Source organism: Oncorhynchus kisutch, linkage group LG24 (genome assembly GCF_002021735.2).
Source record: "Oncorhynchus kisutch isolate 150728-3 linkage group LG24, Okis_V2, whole genome shotgun sequence".
Classification (NCBI taxonomy): Eukaryota; Metazoa; Chordata; class Actinopteri; order Salmoniformes; family Salmonidae; genus Oncorhynchus; species Oncorhynchus kisutch.
Window position 1 is genome coordinate 12,617,468 of NC_034197.2, and position 21,810 is coordinate 12,639,277.

Here is a 21,810-nt window from a genome sequence, read left to right on the forward strand (position 1 = left end):
CCCCAGTGGGCCCCCGCCGCCAGCCTAACACACTCAGCAAATCAGAGAAACAAGTCAATTACACAACACGTGTACTGTACTACCAAACCAACACGACACATGTCTGTTCTGTACTCAACTGGTGGCTTGTGGTCCTATCTGTGACATGTTGGGAGAGGGGAATTCTATGTTAAAGGCTAAGTGTACTGTAGCATGCAGATGGATATTACATAATCTTGCAGTTGCGTCTCAGCAGCTTTTGGCCCAGTGACACTTTCTCTTTGTCTTGTTTTGAGATACCTTATAGGTTTTAAATGTAGAATTCCCCTTTTTTTCCGTCTCCTAAACAAGCATCCTGTCGAGTCTGACATAATAACCAACCACTCACTGCAACACGAACCTCTGTTCCGTCCTCTGAACTGCCTGTCCAAAACCACAACAGAAACAACTCCACTACTGCTGCCAGTGGAAACTGACTGTGAAATGCATTTTCTACATATTGGAACAAGGATGTTCGTTGTCAGTTACTAACCACTAAAAGTATTTGGATGAAAGTATTATCAGGGGTGTGTTGAAACTCCTGAAGATGATAACATGGAGTATTACATCATCTGGGTCCCCACTGCACTGATATGCCTGTATCTTTTGACTAGTTTGTGTGTGTATGTGTGTGTGTAAGGAATGACATGTACTATGGAGAATGTCATCTGACTGGAGTTTTGTACAGTTTGTCTGTCAATACAGAATCTTCAATCTGCAACATTGGTCTAAAATACTGTACTGTAAGGAATACACGTCAAAAATAGAGCTATTTGAAATGTTATTGTCAGACAAGAAGATGCTCTGTCTTTTCCCCTCTTTCCATGTCTGTCTTCACTCTTGTGTAACTACTGTAGTTTCTAACTGAGCCAGTTGGATGGTTCTATTCAGCCTGCTGCCACCTATGGCAACATACAGGAAACTAAAGTGTTGTGTTTTCTACTCTGTTTTTAAAGATGCCCCCATTGAGTATGCAGCTCATTTCTATGACAACGGTTACCTTGCTCTTCCCAAGACGATCTTCCCCAGAAGGTGAGACAGAGTTTCCCAAGTGGGGAAGGAAGCAACTTTCTTTAAGCTGTATCAGTTTCCTTCTCTAAAATGGTCACTATTGTAGTGAGGCATTGACGTGGTCTTTGTAGTTTAAAATCTCGGCTCTGTGTGTGTGTGTGTGTGTGTGTGTGTGTGTTGCAGCGGCCCTGACGCTCCAGAGACCATCGAGATGGAGCTCAAGGTCAACACCTCCTCCAAAGAGGGCCTGATCCTGTGGCAGGGAGTAGTATGTCCTAACCTTGCCACCGTACCCCACCCCACCACGCAGCACTCCTTATCATCCTTACCATCTAATCACACATTTACCAATAACCCACCTTCACAAAATGACCTACCTTTTTACACTCACATTAATAATAATACATTTGATGTGTATGAATAGCTTTTCTAAGACTCAAATAGGTTCGCTTGACATTCAACTGCTCTTTTCTGTTTGGTTATTAATAATGTTTGGCTCTCACTGCTCACTCATTACTCGTTTCATTGAGATTGATGCAACTTACAGAATGGCTGTCGGTTTGGCATGATTGGCTCTGAGCGAGCCATGTGACAGTCCCAGGTCCAGGCATGGTTTGACAGCACTGTTTTGTTTGCCTGCACTGCATGTCTCACCCGACCACACTCCCATCTTCCCCAGGAGCGCTTTAATGGTGCTAGCCATTTCCGCAAGATGCATGCTAGTAAAAAGGTATCCACCTCACCAAAACACCTGGTAAATATGGTATATTTCAGGATATGTTCTTCACAGGAGGTTGGTGGCACCTTAATTGGGGAGGACGGGCTCACAGTAATGGCTGGAATGGAATAAATGGCTTGATAATCAAACACAAGGTTTCCGTGTGTTTTGATATCATTCACTTAATTCCAGCCATTATTATGAGCCGTCCTCCCACTCCGCAGCCTCCTGTGATGTACTTCATGTATAGATGTATTGTGAGAGAATTTGACAGTCTTACACTACTATGGATGACATGTTTTGAAATGTACAACAATCTGGATAAGGCTACTTGGCTTTCGTTGTCTTTGGCTGGAGCAGCCTACCACTTTTAGCTATCAATTCAATCAATCTTTAACAATGTACTATAATATGCACCATATATATATATATATATATGTATATGTGTATGTGTATATGTATGTATCTTATACAATACAGGCAACTCCATCAGTCTTAATAATCTGTGCACTCAGTAAATAAATAAAAATCCATTATGGTTTTAATATATCAATATACTGTCATAACTTTCCGATGTGTCACCTAAACAACTTTATTTCCAGGAGCTTGGAGATCAAGGAAAGGGCAAGGACTTTATAAGTCTTGGTCTGCAAAACGGACACGTAGTCTTCAGGTAAGAAAGCATCACTGTCATGACTGTTTTTCTTTATGATAATTGCCATGCTTACGGTTCGTATATAACTGATTGGTAAAGTGTTTACACCAGTCCTAAGTAAGCACATAGCTGCTCATTCTCCTGTATGTCGTCCTACTGCAGTAGTAATGCTACTGTTGCATGTTCCCTGTCTGTCCACAGCTACCAGCTAGGCAGTGGAGAGTCTCAGATACAGTCCAGGGAGCCCATCAATGATGGCAGATGGCACAAGGTCACTGCCGTGAGGTAATGTACCATACGTGACCTTCCACTCGTGTTCTGTTACACCTTTTTTTTGGATTAATCAACAATTCCTGGCATATTATACGAGGGCTTGCATATTTGACCAATCACTGCACTATTTCCACTTAAAACAGTGAAATCATCGCAATATTATCGAATTAAACTGAGCCATTCCCGCAGTACAAAAAGAGGGCTCACAATTTCAACCAATCACCCCACATTTACAGCATAAATGGTTCAATCAAGCCAGACGTCAACGTTTTCCCTCGTCAGCACATTTTCATGACAAATGTTGCCAAGCAAAATCTGAATTGCTTCAGCAAAATCAAGTGTTTTTTACCTGCAAATATCACCAAAAATCCTGGAGGGACTGTCTTTTTTTAACCTTTTATTTTTCACCTCTTGTTCCACAGTGTCTTTAAAAATGTATTTCTAATGTCACTGATGGATCTATTTTGAATCGATTTTTTGGTAGGGGTGTATTTTCTCAATGAATGGACTCTGCTTTGTGACAAAGTGTCTTGATCATACGAGTAAGGGAAGTTTTCTTTGTGATCAGAACTGGTAAACAGGGATATATTCAGATAGACGGAGCAGCCATTCAACGAGGACAATCACAAGGCAAAAGCATCATGGTGAACACCAAAGGCAACGTATACCTGGGTACGTCTCCTTCCTGTTGGGAAAATCGCAAGTATTATATTTCAGTCTCCAAAGAGTAGAGAAATACAGTACCTTAAATATCCTGTTGGAAATGTGACCTTTACCCTTTCCCATAGTGTCTAAATAGTACAAAAGTACAGTGTCCAAAATCAATAGGGAAATGACTGACTAAAAGAGGTGATATTATGTCTTCTCTAAGGACGTGCACTGTGTGTATGTGCGCTCATGTGTCTGTTTGTTACAGGGGGAGCCCCAGATATATCTGCGATGACGGGAGGGAAGTTCTCCTCGGGGCTCACAGGCTGTGTGAGGAACCTGTCTCTGATGAACGCCCGGCCGGGAGATCAGCCAGCCAGACCCATCGAGCTGCAGGCCGCCGCAGAGAATGGCATCAACGTTGGGCGCTGCTCCTCATAGACCTATAGCAGCCCCCACCTACACACACACACACACCCAGAGACTATGGAGACAAGATTAAATCAGACTCACTGAGAGACTTGCCCATATACATACAGTCAGTTTGAGAAAAAAAACACGGTGCTTTGCTGCTACCAAAAACAAAGCTACACAACAAAATTATATTTTGCTCTCTGTGCATTGAACCAAAAGAAAAAGTGAACAAATACTAACAAGTCTTCACTTGCTTAGTGTTGTATTCTCAATGAAGGACACAGGAGATCCAGTACAGTTTTCATACTCCCAGCAGTAGCTTTTAGTCATGAGAAAGAGTCAAATGCCATAGGCCTTCTACAATGGATCAGATCCTATGGAGTTGGAGATGTTTTTACAGCACTGAATATTTTTATTTATATACACATATATATATATATATTATATATTTGTGGGGGAAACATGCAAACTAACCATAACTGCTCTTTGTCCTAGAGTTGATTCTGGGTTCTAATACTATGTGTCCAGGGCTTTTTTTATAGGGCCTAGTTGTGTTAATACTTGCAGACATTAAAGCCTTCTTTCTTCACTTCTGTAGGGGAAATGTAGCGGTGAGCATGCTTACAGACGTGTTACGCTATTGGGGGAGGGGTCATGGCACAAAGCATCACCAAGACACATCTCAGGGGAAGACAGGATTTTAAAAACAGGCAGAACGCTATTAGAAGTACTCGTGCTTTTCGATTCTACCAAATCGTTTCTGATCTGTTTCTGAAATCACTTGCTTTCCCACACCTAGCATGGTTGCCATTTTGTGTCTGTAAAACTTTTTATTTTTTTACTTGGTGCTATTAAGTTAGACATGGAAATACAGCCCACTAGCGGTTATTTGTCTGTCTAGTACATGTGTTTCTTCATTTCTACATTTGAAAGAATATCAGTGTAAAACACATGCTACACGTGCCTACTTTCTTTCACCTCTCCTGAGGTTGGGGAGGTTGTGGTGTTCTCCAGATATGCATGAGATCTGAGGTTTGTTTTAGTATAAGCTGAAATCGTCATCGTTTACGTGTCTCCACCGACGTCCCATTTGATTGAGTAGATCTCAAAAGACGTCAAGGTGTTTTAAAGAATGAATGGCGATTTGTATTGTGTTTTTATTATGAGTGGTTCTGAGAATTCTAAGACATTTTGTGATTTTACTTCTGCAGTCAGCCATGTGGCAACTATCTGCCAGTCAGGTAAAATATCAGTTTAGTCTGAGTGTGTGTGAGTGGCTACATGTGTACTTATAAGTTCAGTATGCATGTGTTGCCCCTCAACCCCCCCCCCCCCCCACCCTCTCTTTAAGCCCCTATTAGATGCTTGTGTATGAACTGTATATGTGTACTGAAAGCGAGTGTGTACTGTTACTGTGTGTGTGTGTGTGTGTGTGTGTGTGTACTGAATGTGAGTCTCGCCATCTAAATCCTCAGGAGGGTCACCGCAGAACTGACTTCAGGTTCAGTAGCAACTAGCCTTGGTTACAGTCTTCTAGAAACTAACAAGTCTGATATTGAACTCTTTAACAGCTGCATCATTTTGTTAGCTGTTGTGCCTAACACTGTATGGAAGCACATTCATGCCAACATAATTTTTTTATTGGGGTAGACATATTGGAGGGGGACTAACGGACACACAGCAGTCAGAGTCGATTACTTTAGGAGAAAGCAGTTGCAACCTCCCTGGTGGGGTGCTCGCTAGCTGTGACCTATGTAGCTCCAATGAGCATGCTCACCCACACTGGTTAACCTCATGAGAAATATGGCATCAAAATTCACATCACGAGGTTCACAAACTTTTCACTTTTTGTAATCTTAAGATTATGTTGATTAATATTCTGAAAATGAGCACCATCAGTTAACTTAAAGTTGCTTCATTTGTATTTATATTTGTTTCTTTTAAAATGTTATATCTTCATTTCAGGCTTGATTCTGCTGTTGTAGAGCAATCAGAAAAGCTTGGCATCATTTTCTTGGGTTATTGTGTATTGCCTCCCCACATCCCCCTGTTCCCTTCATGTTTGGTTTTAATACCTTTCCTCCATGAGTGTCTTGCCCCCCTGGCGTTCCCACCATGACCCCTCAGTCCATACAGTCTCAGTGGAGTGTCTGTGCAACAACTGTGGTAACCAACAGTAACATCAGCCTGAGAAGGGGTTGTCAACTGGTTTGTGCTAGAGCTAAATGGATGTGTACTTTGTGTATTTCTACATCTACAGTTGAAGTCGGAAGTTTACATACAGTGAATTATAAGTGAAATAATCTAAGTGTATCACAATTCCAGTGGGTCAGAAGTTTACATACACTAAGTTGACTGCCTTTAAACAGCTTGGAAGATTCCAGAAAATTATGTAATGGCTTTAGAAGCTTCTGATAGGCTTATTTGAGTCAATTGGAGGTGTACCTGTGGATGTATTTCAAGGCCTACCTTCAAACTCAGTCCCTCTTTGCTTGACATCATGGAAAAATCTAAATAAATCAGCCAAGACCTCAGAAAAACAATTGTAGACCTCCACAAGTCTGGTTCATCCTTGGGAACAATTTCCAAATGCCTGAAGGTACCACATTAATCTGTACAAACAATAGTATGCAAGTATAAACACCATGGGACCACGCAGCTGTCATACCGCTCAGGAAGGAGACGCGTTCGGTCTCCTAGAGATGAACGTACTTTGGTATGAAAAGTGCAAATCAACCTTGTGAAGATGCTGGAGGAAACGGGTACAAAAGTATCTATATCCACAGTAAACAAGCCCTATATCGACATAACCTGAAAGGCCGCTCAGCAAGAAAGAAGCCACTGCTCCAAAACCGCCATAAAAATGCCAGACTAAGATCATACTTTTTTGGAGAAATGTCCTCTGGTCTGATGAAACAAAAATAGAACTGTTTGGCCATAATGACATTCATTATGTTTGGAGGAAAAATGGGGAGGCTTGTAAGCCGAAGAACCACATCCCAACCGTGAAGCACGGGTGTGGCAGCATCATGTTGTGGGGTTGCTTTGCTGCAGGAGGGACTGGTGCACTTCACAAAATAGATGGCATCATGAGGGAGGAAAATTATGTGGCTATATTGAAGCAATATCTCAAGACATCAGTCAGGAACTTAAAGCTTGGTCGCAAATGAGTCTTCCAAATGGACAATGACCCCAAGCATACTTCCAAAGTTGTGGCAAAATGGCTTAAGGACAACAAAGCCAAGGTATTGGAGTGGCCATCACAAAGCCCTGATTTCAATCCTATAGAACATTTGTGGGCAGGCAGAACTGAAAAAGCGTGTGCGAGCAAGGCCTTCAAACCTGACTCTGTTACACCAGCTGTCAGGAGGAATGGGCCAAAATTCACCCAACCTATTGTGGAAGGCTACCCGAAACATTTGACCCAGGTTAAACAATTTAAAGACAATGCTACCAAATACTAATTGAGTGTATGTAAACTTTCTGACCCACTGGGAATGTGATGAAAGAAATAAAAGCTGAAATTAATCATTCTCTCTACTATTATTCTGACATTTCACATTCTTAAAATAAAGTGATGATCCTAACTGACCTAAGACAGGGAATTTCTACTAGGATTAAATGTCAGGAATTGTGAAAAACTGAGTTTAAATGATTTTGGCTAAGGTGTATGTAAACTTCCGACTTCAACTGTATATACAGTATGGCTCTGCATTGGGCTATCCGATTAGATTACAAAATTGAGGATTAGGCTAAACTACTGTATGTTACACTCTTTGATTGTGTTACCATTACTTATTGGGGCATGTTAGTGTGTTAATTGCGGAGTTGTGGCCAAAACACAGCATAAACACAGATGAGAAACTGTCACACAAATCATGAATACATTGAAAGCCCTATGTGTGGTCTTAATCATAAGATAAACCTGGGTATGAATGATGTACTGATTATTTATGAAGTAAATATGGGCGCTTTCATTATTGATGAAGATATTATATTAACCTTTTTTGAAATGGTTATTATTGTCTGTTTCATTTTTAGATTAAAGGCAAATGTTGAAAAAGAGTCACAATATTCTAGTGAATGGAAGTGTACTACACAAAATGTTATTGTCCATTGGATGATAATGCTCGTGTTCCTGACCTTCCCAAGGGTTTCTTTATTAAAACAACATTCATGTGCTATTTATAATCTTGTGAGTTGTATTCTTTTGCCAGTCATGTAATTTTTTACCTAGTCGTGTTCTTTTGCCAGTCGTTATTTTTTAAGTAGTTGTATTTTTTTCTCAGTCATATTATTGTTGTTATATACTTATTTTGACGCTGTAGACAGTTGCAGCCATACTGTATTTGCGGTTGTTTATTTCCCATTTAATAATCCACTTATAGTTATCGTGTGCTCCAGTCCCAGGACATTCTGGAAATGATACGATCGTTACCCTTAGATCCAGGCTGTATCACATCTGGCGGTGATTGGGAGTCCCATAGGGCGGCGCACAATTGGCCCAGCGTCGTCCGGTTTTGGTCAGAGTAGGCCGTCATTGTAAATAAGAATTTGTTCTTAACTGACTTGCCTGGTAAAATAATAAATAAATAAACAATTAAATCGCCTTTTTATGTGCTTTTCATCTGTATGGGCCAGACCTTTACACATGAGAGACCTGAGAAAGTGAGGATGATTTCTCTATTACCAGGCCTATTGACAAAGTCCAATGTTTCCCAAGGAAGTTACATCAAAATCAGGTTTCTGACATGGATATCGTCAAAGGCATAATGTCTTAATGTATATGACGAGTATCAGATTAGATAAGGCACGATAATTCTTTATATGCTGTAATAAGTCACAATGATAGCATTTGAAAATGCTATTTTATTTCATTTCTTTGCTGCTTTGCTCACCTGCATTACGTGAATGTTATATTGCAAGCGTGGATGGGGAATTATCCCAACAAATATAGGGCAAACATGTACAAATATTTCATCCAGAATAGAAGTTCTTGCATTAAGTCAAATAGTAGTGTTAGAGCCAGTTTGTGTTTGGAACAAAAATCTCTTTAAAGATATTTTCTTGATTTGTTATTTTAATCGAAATGTATTGAAATTGCATTGACATTATGGTAATTGAAACTCCCTTATTGTTTTGACACCTAGTGGCCGGTTGTGGGTTTGCCTGTAGAGTGGCATATGAGTAAAGATGGCGTCAGGAACAACAGTTCGGACAGGTGTGCAGCCTGATAGGAATAGGAATATAGCCTATATAGCCATGTAGACAACAAACAAAAAAACGTTTATTTGGGACTATTTTACTTTTGACCTTTCATCAACCTTGGAATCTGTGTGGTAACTGGGCAATCTTATTGTGAGTCATAAATCTAATTGAACTGCAATCCAAAACTCTTATTTAAGTGTACACCGAGTCACTGGTGTCTTTCAATAATGTTTATTCATAGGACTGAAAGGAAGCTTTACCGGTAATAGCAGGTACCATCTTTTTTTGCACCTAGTATTTTATGACATCGTCAATCTTCACTCACAGCCCAACACGATAATACATTCATGTAAACTAAACTACACTGAGGAGTGTTGTATCCCTATGACCTGATTTCAGGTGTAATAGTCAGTATTGGCCAGTATCCAATATATATATTTACTGGTACTATTGTGTCTTAATCTGTACCCAGTCTATTCACACCTGAGTATATTCACTTACAGTTTAATGTCCTGTTTGCTGCACAATGTGCAGCTACAATTCAAAAGAAAGTTAGTCTATTTTGTAGCAAACCTGTACACATACAGTCCCATCCACAGACATGCATTAAAGGTCCAATTGTGATCAATTAAAATTGTCAAAAAGAACTAGCTTCTTAGCAAAGAGCACTTTCTCAAGCAAATATTTTCCTAGGACTGTCTGGAATTGGTCTGGGTGGGGAGGGGGAAACTGAAAATGTGCTGTTATTGGAAGAGAGGTTTCAAACTCTCTTATTGGTCCATTAACTAACTCCACCCCACCAAAACAGGTCGAAATTTCAGGCTGTCTTTTCAAACAGCGGTTACACTAAAGGGGCATTATCATAATTTTCACAATTTCACAGTATTCCAACCTCATAGTGTGGAAATATACACTGAGTGTACAAAACATTAAGAACGGCTCTTTTCATGGTATAGACTGACTAGGTGAATCCAGGTGGAAGCTATGATCCCTTATTGATGTCACTTGTTAATACATCCACTTCAATCGGTATAGATGAAGGGAAACGCAGGTTAAAGAAGGATTTTTAAGCCTTGAGACAATTGAGGAATGGATCGCGTGTGTGCCATTCACAGGTTGAATGCAATGCAACTCAATATTAGGAAGGTGTTCTTAATGTTTTGTACACTCCACTGAGTGCAAATGACAGAAACACTCTCACACTGCACATGTTCAAGCCATGATATGTGCAAGGACTACATGTGGTGTGCACTTGTTTTTGGCATATGTGTACATGCATACATGTGCACATACACACAGTGGTTGAAAAAGTACCCAATTGTCATACTTGAGTAAAAATAAAGATACCTTAATAGTGAAAGTCATCCAGTAAAATAAGACAAGTAAAAGTCTACAATTATTTGGTTTTAAATGTACTTAAGTATCAAAGGTAAATGTAATCACTAAAATGTACTTAAGTATCAAAAGTAAAAGTATAAATCATTTAAAATTCCTTATATTAAGCAAACCAGACAGCACGATTTTCTTGTTTTTTAAGTTTACGGGTAGCCAGGGGCACACTTCAACACTCAAACATCCTTTACAAGCAAAGCATTTGTTTTTAGTGTGTCTGCCAGATCAGAGGCAGTAAGGATGACCAGGGATGTTCTCTTGATAAGTGCATGAATTGGACCATCTTCCTGTCCTGCTAAGCATTCAAAATGTAACTAGTACTTTTGGGTGTCAGGGAAAATGTATGGAGTAAAAAGCACATTATTTTCATTAGGAATGTAGTGAATTAAAAATGGTCAAATATAGATACCCTAAAAAAAATACCTAAGTAGTACTTTAAAGTATTTTTACTTAAGTACTTTACACCACTGCATACACATGCACACAAATGTGTGCACATCCCATGTAGTCCTCTCACATACCATGGTTGTGGCCTTTATTTTATCACTGCAGTCAGCTTATCTGTAGAAATTCTGAAACAAGAAAATACATGATTTAAAAAGCCCTTAATATGTGCTGAAAGGCATCTTGTATTCCCAGCTCTTGTATTTCTATTCATGATACAACCTCTTATGAATCCAACCCTTTTTTTCAATGTTCGCCTAAAATAACATACCCAAATCTAACTGCCTGTAGCTCAGGACCTAAAATGACATACCCAAATCTAACTGCCTGTAGCTCAGGACCTAAAATGACATACCCAAATCTAACTGCCTGTAGCTCAGGACCCAAATCTAACTGCCTGTAGCTCAGGACCCAAATCTAACTGCCTGTAGCTCAGGACCTAAAATGACATACCCAAATCTAACTGCCTGTAGCTCAGGACCCAAATCTAACTGCCTGTAGCTCAGGACCCAAATATAACTGCCTGTAGCTCAGGACCCAAATCTAACTGCCTGTAGCTCAGGACCCAAATCTAACTGCCTGTAGCTCAGGACCCAAATCTAACTGCCTGTAGCTCAGGACCCAAATCTAACTGCCTGTAGCTCAGGACCTGAAGCAAGGATGTGCATATTCTTGATACCATTTGAAAGGAAACACTTTGAAGTTTGTGGAAATGTGAAATTAATGTAGGAGAATATAACACATTAGATCTGGTAAAAGATAATACAAAGAAAAAAACATGCTTTTGTTTTTTTTTGTACCAACATCTTTGGAATGCAAGATAAAGGCCATAATGTGTTATTGCAGCCCAGGTGCAATTAAAAGTTTGGCCACTCTGTATGTGCAAAATGATGAGCCATTGCATATCATAACTGTGCACTCTCCTCAAACAATAGCATGGTATTCTTTCACTGTAATAGCGAATGTAAATTGGACAGTGCAGTTAGATTAGCATAAATGTAAGCTTTCTGCCCGTATCAAATATGTCTAATGTTTTTGTTACTTAAAACCTCATGCTAATCATATTAGCCTACGTTAGCTCAACTGTCCCACTGGGGGATACCGATCCCTGTCGTGGTTAAATACTTGGGGGTGGCAGGTAGCCTAGTGGTTAGAGTGTTAAGGCAGTAACCGAAAAGTTGCTAGATCGAATCCCAGAGCTGACGAGGTACAAATATGTTGTTCTGCCCCTGAACAAGGCAGTTAAACCACTGTTCCCCGGTAGGCTGTCATTGTAAATAAGAATTTGTTCTAAACTGACTTGCCTAGTTAAATAAAGAATTTAAAAAAATACCTCAAACTGTTTAATACTGTTGCATCCCCAATAATAACAGAAAACAACAAGTTGTATTACTCTAAAGAAAACTTACCTGTAGGAACTTGAATGTTCCTCTGCAGATTTGCTGTCTATCAAGGAAATATGATGTCCTCTGTTTCCTTTCTTTTTGTTGTCCCCTTTTCGAGCTGACAGAGGTTCATGGAAACGGGGATCTTACCAATGAGCACTAATGTTTTAAATCTGAAAATAAGACAAATAACAATAAATAATTATTTAACATTCAGTCATCGTCATAATCTCTGAGACAATATATTTTCAATAACCTGTACTCATTGAAATGCCTGTGTGAACACACACAAGCTAGTATTGTAAATGGTTCATGTTTGCTATAATGTTATGTGCTAACATTATTGATGGCCATTTCAGGCATTTCTGTAACCAATCTCTTACCATCACACACAAGTCCCAAAGTTACTAGCTAGGTTGCATGGGCTACACGTCTCCCATTTCCCTCTCACATGCCACACATTCACTCACACTCAGTTTTAATTTGCTAGACAGCCTACTTGAGACTCATCATTTACTTTTGACAGACGCTCTTGTCCAGAGCGACATACAGTAGTGAGTGCAGACATTTTTCCTACTGATTCCCTGTGTGAATCAAACCCACAACCCTGACGTTGCAAGTGCCATGCTTGCAGGTGTTAAAAAGTAGTATAGTGGGGGTGAGGCTATGAAGCAGGCAGTGGAGGTGCAACAAGTGAGAGTGGAGAGAAGAGTGTCATGCTGAGGCAGTGAGGGTGGGCAGGTCCAGAGAGATACAGGTTCAAGGGAGAGAGGGTGATTACGGGGCAGGTGGGCGGCGATATGGTATGCATAGGTAAGAGAAAGCTGTTGACGTTCATAGCAAGGGCTATCAATAGCACAGCTGAAGTAGAGTCTAAAACAGCCTCCAGTATTTATGCTGCAGTAGTTTATGTGTCGGGGGGCTAGGGTCAGTTTGTTATATCTGGAGTACTTCTCCTGTCCTATTCTGTGTCCTGTGTGAATCTAAGTGTGCGTTCTCTAATTCTCTCCTTCTCTCTCGCGGAGGACCTGAGCCCTAGGACCATGCCCCAGGATTACCTGACATGATGACTCCTTGCTGTCCCCAGTCCACCTGGCCGTGCTGCTGCTCCAGTTTCAACTGTTCTGCCTTCTTATTATTCGAACATGCTGATCATTTATGAACATTTTAACATCTTGGCCATGTTCTGTTATAATCTCCACCCGGCACAGCCAGAAAAGGACTGGCCACCCCACATATGCTCTCTCTAATTCTCTCTTTTTTTCTCTCTCTCGGAGGACCTGAGCCCTAGGACCATGCCCCAGGACTACCTGACATGATGACTCCTTGCTGTCCCCAGTCCATCTGACCGTGCTGCTGCTCCAGTTTCAACTGTTCTGCCTTATACGACCATGCTGGTCATTTATGAACATTTGAACATCTTGGCCATGTTCTGTTATAATCTCCACCCGGCACAGCCAGAAGAGGACTGGCCACCCCACATAGCCTGGTTCCTCTCTAGGTTTCTTCCTAGGTTTTGGCCTTTCTATGGAGTTTTTCTTAGCCACTGTGCTTCTACACCTGCATTGCTTGCTGTTTGGGGTTTTAGGCTGGGTTTCTGTACAGCACTTTGAGATATCAGCTGATGTACGAAGGGCTATATAAATACATTTGATTTGATTTGATTTGAAAACAGAGGATTCTGCTAATAGTGAAAGCTGCTGGGAGACATCTGAGTGTGACAGGGTTGAGATGGGAAGAGGTTCGAGATGACCTCAATCAGTCGAGGGTGGAGTCATGTATTACTGGATCTTAGTTATGATGGTAATACTACAATGGAATGTTCGAAGCCTGTTGGCTAATGGGCAGAAATTCAAGCAGTTCATTGTAGATATGCCAGCTTAGCCTGATGTGATTTGAGCACAGGAAACATGGCTCAAACCAACTGTGGAGTTTATCATATATGGATATGTAGTGGTTCGCAGGGACAGAGATGTAGGGGGGGATGTGCCACCTTCCTAAAGCAAGGACTTCCCTACATGATGCTAGGCAAAGGTGTTGAACAGGATTATATGGTGGTGGAGATGTGGAGGTGTGGTTGAGAGGAGGGGTGATAGTGGTAGTGAACTACAAATGAAAGATCTGGTGTGCCTGAATGATGGCCGAGGGACCAGGATTGATGTAGCCACAGGGAAAGAGTCTGTCTTGGACCTCACCCTGGTACCTAGTGCGATGGCAGGAATCTGTGAGTGGGAGGTATGGGAGGAGTCGATAGTAAGGAGTGATCATTACCCCATAGTATGCACAGTAGGCCGGAGGGAGGAGTAGATGTCAGTGGATGGAGTAGGAAGGTGTGTTTTTGGAAGGGCAAAGTGGGATCCGTTTCAGAAGCTGAGTGAGTGAGCAGGTGATGGCTCGGGTGGATATGAGAGGGGATGTGGATAGTATGAATAACTGGGTGAGAACAGCGTTAGTGGGGGCAGCTACTGAGGCTATACTGTTAGGGTTTGTTTCTTTCGTCCTTGTCAATAATCATTGGCTCATTGGTGAAATTAGCATTATGACAATATATTTAATGAAATCCTTCAAAAACCTTTTTTAATGCCATTGCATCTAACCCCTCTAACCCCTCCCCTTCTATTAATAAAACATAAGCATAATCAATTATTCTAATACATCAAACATTTTGGTACAACCCTTTTCATGACCCCAAGGTGAACCTGGAGGAGGAGCTAAGTAGTCCCATGGTGGACGGAGGAGTGTGGGGAAATGGTGAGGAGTAGGAACAGGGCATTTAGAGTACTGAAAGGAACACATAACTTCCAACATCTAATTCAGTATAAGCAGGCCCAGGCCCTGGTGAGGAGAAATATCCGTCAGGCAAAGAGGTCATGTTGGCGTCATTTCTGTGACACCATTGGAAGGGCGACACCAGTGGGAGAAGTGTGGGGGATGATTAAGAGGATGAGTGGGGTCAGAAGGGAGTGGGATTATCCAGTGTTGACAAGTGGGAAGGATGTGGCAGTAACAGATGAGAAGGCAGAGATAATGGCCAAAGCAGTTGTCCAAGTACCTAGCTTGGCAAATTTGTCAGAGGAAGGGCAGAGGAAGAGAGAGAGAACGAGAGAGGAGCATCCTGGAGTGCTGGATGGGAGGGAGGATATACATAATGCGTTGAATGCACCATTTTCCATGGCAGAGGTGAAAGGGCAATAGATAAGGCTGGGTTAACTTCACCTGGGAAAGATGAGGTGTGCTATGTTATGTTGGCCCATCTTAGTGATGAGGCACTGGATAAGGTATTGGTGTTGTACAACAGAGTGTGGAAGGAGGAGAAACTACCAGGCAGTTGGAAGGAGGCAGTAGTGGTACCAACCTGGGAAGCCAGGGAAGGACCCAACAAGCTATCACATGTATGTAAGATTATGGAACGTATGATTACGGAGAGTCTAACTTACTTCCTGGAGAGCAGGGGGATAGTATAGCCACATCAGAGTGGGTTCAGGAAGGGTAGGGGAACTATGGACCCAGTGCTCTGCTTAGAAGCAGAGGTCAGGAAGGCTCAGGTGAACAAGGAGACTGTTGTAGCTGTCTTTCTTGATGTGGAGAAGGCGCATGATATGATGTGGAAGGAGGGGTTGTTAATCAAGCTTGATAATATGGAAGGAAGGAAGAATGTACAAATGGGAGGAAGAATGTACAACTGGATAAAGGATTTCCTGTTTGGAAGGTCTATCCAGGTGAGGGTGGGGAAGTCTCTATCAGGCAGCTACCTGGTGGATAACGGTACACCACAGGGGAGAATGATTAGTCCTCTGTTGTTCTCAATCATGATCAGTGATGTTTACTCTCAGGTACAGCTGGCTATTATTTGCTGATGATGGGCCCTTATGGGAGAGGGGAAGAAATGTGCCATACATAGTCAGGATGGTACAGGAAGCAATTGACGAGGTAGAGCGGTGAGCATTAATGTGGGTATTCAGGTTCTCTGTAGAGAAAACTCTGTGTTCTTTTCCAGGAGGTAGGTGGGAGATGAGGTATGCTTGAGGTTATATGGGAGAAACTTGGAGAGGGTGGGTGCCTTCAGGTTCCTTGGGGTGTACTTTGACACTAGACTGACCTAGGCAGAACGCATTGAGAGAGTGGTGGGAAAGTGTAAGAAGGTGCTAAATGTGATGCGCTGTCTGACGGGGAAGGAGTGGGGGGCTGGCCGTTCCTCATCGAGGACCATGTATGTTGCATTGATCCGGTCTGACGGGGAAGGAGTGGGGGGCTGGCCGTTCCTCATCGAGGACCATGTATGTTGCATTGATCCAGGCTGACGGGGAAGGAGTGGGGTGCTGGCCGTTCCTCATCGAGGACCATGTATGTTGTATTAATCTGATCTGTAATAGACTATAGCAGTAAAGCCTTTGATTCAGCAGTTTGGACCTTATTGGAAAGTCTAGATGTCATACAGAGGCAAGGACTCAGAATATGGAGTAGGGCGTTTCAGACGTCCCCAGTGGCTGCACTACAGGTGGAGATGGGGGGGATATGCCATTGCAGATTAGGAGACAGCAGCTGGCAATGCATTCTTGTGTCAACCCACAGGGACATGGGGTGTCTCATCCTTCGAAAGGGATTTTACAGGCATGCTAGGAACATGAGCGAAGACAGAACACAAGCTTTTGTGGGTGGGTGGGTAATACCCAGGCAAAGGAGATGGGACTGTATGGAAGGGATTTTAGTCGAACGGTAGCTATTCCTGTAAATCCAGCATGACTACTCTCGCCTCCAGTAGTTGATCTAGAAGTGTTGGAGAGATTACAGAAAGATAGGGAGGGTGTTGATCCATCTGATTTGTTTAATAGACATCTGGATACTCTGCATCAGGATGTTGTGGCCATTTACACAGATGGTTCAAAAGATCAAAGGACAGGACATACTGGGTCAGCATTTGTAGTGCAGGAATGTGGGGTGAAAGTCAGGAAATGTATTACAGATCATCTGGCTGTATATATATGGCGGAGCTGATTGCCATACTGTTGGCCCTGCAGTGGGTGGAGGAAGTCAAGCCAGACAGAGTAGTTATTTGCTCTGATTCATGTGCAGTGTAGACCTTATGTGATAGGAAAGCATCCAACAGGAAAGTGTGATTATTGATCGTGGATCATGTATCGCTACAGTGTGGGCAGTATCAGAGGGAAAGAGAGAGGCTGAGCTCTAGTATGAGGGAGAAGGGGATACAGAAAAATATTTTCAAGAGTATATTGACTAGAACGTCATTAGATATAGTCTCAAATATTATTATTTAAGAGCAACGGGGCTGGCAGGTAGGATTTAGTTTCTCCCTGTCTCTGGCCCACACTCCAGTACAGTAGGTGGCGGTAATGCACCATTACATTGGATACCAACAGCCAATAAACACCACAGAAGAAGACCAGCTCCTAGCACAACGTTACTATATATCTCAAATCAAATCAAATTTTATTTGTCACATACACATGGTTAGCAGATGTTAATGCGAGTGTAGCGAAATGCTTGTGCTTCTAGTTCCGACAATGCAGTAATAACGAACAAGTAATCTAACTAACAATTCCCCCCCAAAAACTACTGTCTTATACACAGTGTAAGGGGATAAGGAATATGTACATAAGGATATATGAATGAGTGATGGTACAGAGCAGCATAGGCAAGATACAGTAGATGATATCGAGTACAGTATAACATATGAGATGAGTATGTAAACAAAGTGGCATAGTTAAAGTGGCTAGTGATACATGTATTACATAAGGATGCAGTCGATGATATAGAGTCCAGTATATACGTATGCATATGAGATGAATAATGTAGGGTAAGTAACATTATAGAAGGTAGCATTGTTTAAAGTGGCTAGTGATATATTTACATCATTTCCCATCAATTCCCATTATTAAAGTGGCTGGCGTTGAGTCAGTGTCATTGCCAGTGTGTTGGCAGCAGCCACTCAATGTTAGTGGTGGCTGTTTAACAGTCTGATGGCCTTGAGATAGTAGCTGTTTTTCAGTCTCTCGGTCCCAGCTTTGATGCACCTGTACTGACCTCGCCTTCTGGATGACAGCGGGGTGAACAGGCAGTGGCTCGGGTGGTTGATGTCCTTGATGATCTTTATGGCCTTCCTGTAGCATCGGGTGGTGTAGGTGTCCTGGAGGGCACGTAGTTTGCCCCCGGTGATGCGTTGTGCAGACCTCACTACCCTCTGGAGAGCCTTACGGTTGAGGGCGGTGCAGTTGCCATACCAGGCGGTGATACAGCCCGCCAGGATGCTCTCGATTGTGCATCTGTAGAAGATTGTGAGTGCTTTTGGTGACAAGCCGAATTTCTTCAGCCTCCTGAGGTTGAAGAGGCGCTGCTGCGCCTTCTTCACGATGCTGTCTGTGTGAGTGGACCAATTCAGTTTGTCTGTGATGTGTATGCCAAGGAACTTAAAACTTGCTACCCTCTCCACTACTGTTCCATCGATGTGGATAGGGGGGTGTTCCCTCTGCTGTTTCCTGAAGTCCACAATCATCTCCTTAGTTTTGTTGACGTTGAGTGTGAGGTTATTTTCCTGACACCACACTCCGAGGGCCCTCACCTCCTCCCTGTAGGCCGTCTCGTCGTTGTTGGTAATCAAGCCTACCACTGTTGTGTCGTCCGCAAACTTGATGATTGAGTTGGAGGCGTGCTTGGCCACGCAGTCGTGGGTAAACAGGGAGTACAGGAGAGGGCTCAGAACGCACCCTTGTGGTGCCCCAGTGTTGAGGATCAGCGGGGAGGAGATGTTGTTGCCTACCCTCACCACCTGGGGGCGGCCCGTCAGGAAGTCCAGTACCCAGTTGCACAGGGCGGGGTCGAGACCCAGGGTCTCGAGCTTGATGACGAGCTTGGAGGGTACTATGGTGTTGAATGCCGAGCTGTAGTCGATGAACAGCATTCTCACATAGGTATTCCTCTTGTCCAGATGGGTTAGGGCAGTGTGCAGTGTGGTTGAGATTGCATCGTCTGTGGACCTATTTGGGCGGTAAGCAAATTGGAGTGGGTCTAGGGTGTCAGGTAGGGTGGAGGTGATATGGTCCTTGACTAGTCTCTCAAAGCACTTCATGATGACGGATGTGAGTGCTACGGGGCGGTAGTCGTTTAGCTCAGTTACCTTAGCTTTCTTGGGAACAGGAACAATGGTGGCCCTCTTGAAGCATGTGGGAACAGCAGACTGGTATAGGGATTGATTGAATATGTCCGTAAACACACCGGCCAGCTGGTCTGCGCATGCTCTGAGGGCGCGGCTGGGGATGCCGTCTGGGCCTGCAGCCTTGCGAGGGTTAACACGTTTAAATGTCTTACTCACCTCGGCTGCAGTGAAGGAGAGACCGCATGTTTTCGTTGCAGGCCGTGTCAGTGGCACAGTATTGTCCTCAAAGCGGGCAAAAAAGTTATTTAGTCTGCCTGGGAGCAAGACATCCTGGTCCGTGACTGGGCTGGATTTCTTCCTGTAGTCCGTGATTGACTGTAGACCCTGCCACATGCCTCTTGTGTCTGAGCCGTTGAATTGAGATTCTACTTTGTCTCTGTACTGGCGCTTAGCTTGTTTGATAACCTTGCGGAGGGAATAGCTGCACTGTTTGTATTCGGTCATGTTACCAGACACCTTGCCCTGATTAAAAGCAGTGGTTCGCGCTTTCAGTTTCACACGAATGCTGCCATCAATCCACGGTTTCTGGTTAGGGAATGTTTTAATCGTTGCTATGGGAACGACATCTTCAACGCACGTTCTAATGAACTCGCACACCGAATCAGCGTATTCGTCAATATTGTTATCTGACGCAATACGAAACATCTCCCAGTCCACGTGATGGAAGCAGTCTTGGAGTGTGGAGTCAGCTTGGTCGGACCAGCGTTGGACAGACCTCAGCGTGGGAGCTTCTTGTTTTAGTTTCTGTCTGTAGGCAGGGATCAACAAAATGGAGTCGTGGTCAGCTTTTCCGAAAGGGGGGCGGGGCAGGGCCTTATATGCGCGGAAGTTAGAGTAACAATGATCCAAGGTCTTTCCACCCCTGGTTGTGCAATCGATATGCTGATAAAATTTAGGGAGTCTTGTTTTCAGATTAGCCTTGTTAAAATCCCCAGCTACAATGAATGCAGCCTCCGGATAAATGGGAATCCATTGATGCAGTAGAAAGCTATCGAAAGTGTGTGTAGGCAGTAAAGTAGGGACAATGTGTGACTGACTAATATATGATGGGGTTTTAACAGATCTGAAGAGCGAGAGACAGTGTAGCCGGAGGTAAAAAAATATATATATGTTTTACCGCCCATGTTATGCTACAGTATTTTTGATTGGGCACAAAGGAAAATCATTCCATTAAATAGGCCATTGCAGCTTGATTCAAAACAAATAGCGATTTCGGTGTAGGCTTTGTTAGCGCAGATACGATAGTGCCGCTATGTTGAGATAACTCAATCCGGTGGAATACGCTGATACGAACGCATATTTCAGAGAGCGCTCCGTAAACCACGCCCCAATCGGCAGAGCTAAGGCATGTTGGACTTGAGCACTTTTAAAAATGAGGAACAGCCTCTCATTTTACAATGGGTCCTGTGTAGCCTAGTTATGCTAATATATTTGAGACCAGTGGTTTGAAATTAATTTAGTCTTTGACTTTATAAGTAAAATATATTTGAGTTCGCAATAGATTATACCAGAGGGATGCATCGTTTTACTAGGATAGCTCAATTATTGGGATCTTCTTACCACAAGTGTTTGGAATACATTGAGCTCGTTGACGAAGTAGACCATGGGACGCCTTTTTACACGGAGATGTAAACTATGCGATTATATTGGAGACTGAGAATAGAACATGCCTGAGTGTGGCGGTGTTTACTGCAATTTTCTGGATTATCTTCTAATCAGAACATAAATAATTTTACTCAACTAGAGATTTAAATAAATGTTTTTTCATTAAAAGATGGGCCCTGCTGACATGGACTGTTTCCTCATCGTATTCACCTTGTGTTATCAATGGCTGTTGGTTACTTACCTAGTAACAAGTAGTGAAGCAATAGACTCCTTATTTTACTGAACTAGAGATTGTGTCTTTGAAAAGACACATTAAGGGGAAAGGATCCATAAACACATAGGATGTTTATCTTTATGCACATCTCCTTATTTAAAATGCTGTCTGCCACGGTTTACACACACGCAGGACGATGAATTCTACCTGAATTGACTCAGTAAAGTAACATAACATAAGTAGGCCTACAGTACCAATGCGAGGTCAAACTGGTGTGTGTGTCACAAGCTAGCGTCCGTCGAACCGATGGGAAAAGTGTTCCGTTGCTATGTTTCATTCTACCTTTATAAGATAAAAATACATATTTATACTCTGAATTAAACGTTGAAACATACAGATTATGAAAGCAAATTGTTTTGTTAAAACCAGATGAAACCAAACCGCGAAAAATCAAAATGTTGACAACCACAATATGGAAATTAGCCATAGCGACTTCCGACTGATTATGATAGAGTGCGTCACATATGATAATGTTCTTTTACAAAATAGATTACCAACTACACTTGTTATAACTAAATCCATCATTGAAATTATGATATTCTCATAATGTAATGTTGTACAGTACAGTAGCCAGACAAACGAAAGACAGTTTAT

The 21,810-nt window shown here is 42.4% G+C and overlaps 1 protein-coding gene across 15 annotated transcripts in view; it reads left to right on the forward strand.

The window, feature by feature from the left end:
- Positions 1-7,928, forward strand: part of LOC109869149 (basement membrane-specific heparan sulfate proteoglycan core protein) — a 168,433-nt gene extending 160,505 nt beyond the window's left edge. For 11 of the 15 annotated variants that reach the window (XM_031803516.1, XM_031803515.1, XM_031803521.1 and 8 more), the window contains 7 exons: positions 975-1,050; positions 1,213-1,297; positions 1,709-1,783; positions 2,350-2,420; positions 2,604-2,687; positions 3,244-3,347; positions 3,592-4,689. In XM_031803516.1, coding sequence (XP_031659376.1) covers positions 975-1,050; positions 1,213-1,297; positions 1,709-1,783; positions 2,350-2,420; positions 2,604-2,687; positions 3,244-3,347; positions 3,592-3,764 — 668 coding nt within the window. In that variant the 3' untranslated portion in view covers positions 3,765-4,689. Of the gene's footprint in view, positions 1-974; positions 1,051-1,212; positions 1,298-1,708; positions 1,784-2,349; positions 2,421-2,603; positions 2,688-3,243; positions 3,348-3,591 lie in introns of all 15 variants that reach the window. The other 4 variants (XM_031803523.1, XM_031803525.1, XM_031803519.1 and 1 more) reach the window with 3 other exon arrangements.
- Positions 7,929-21,810: the final 13,882 nt, after the last annotated feature.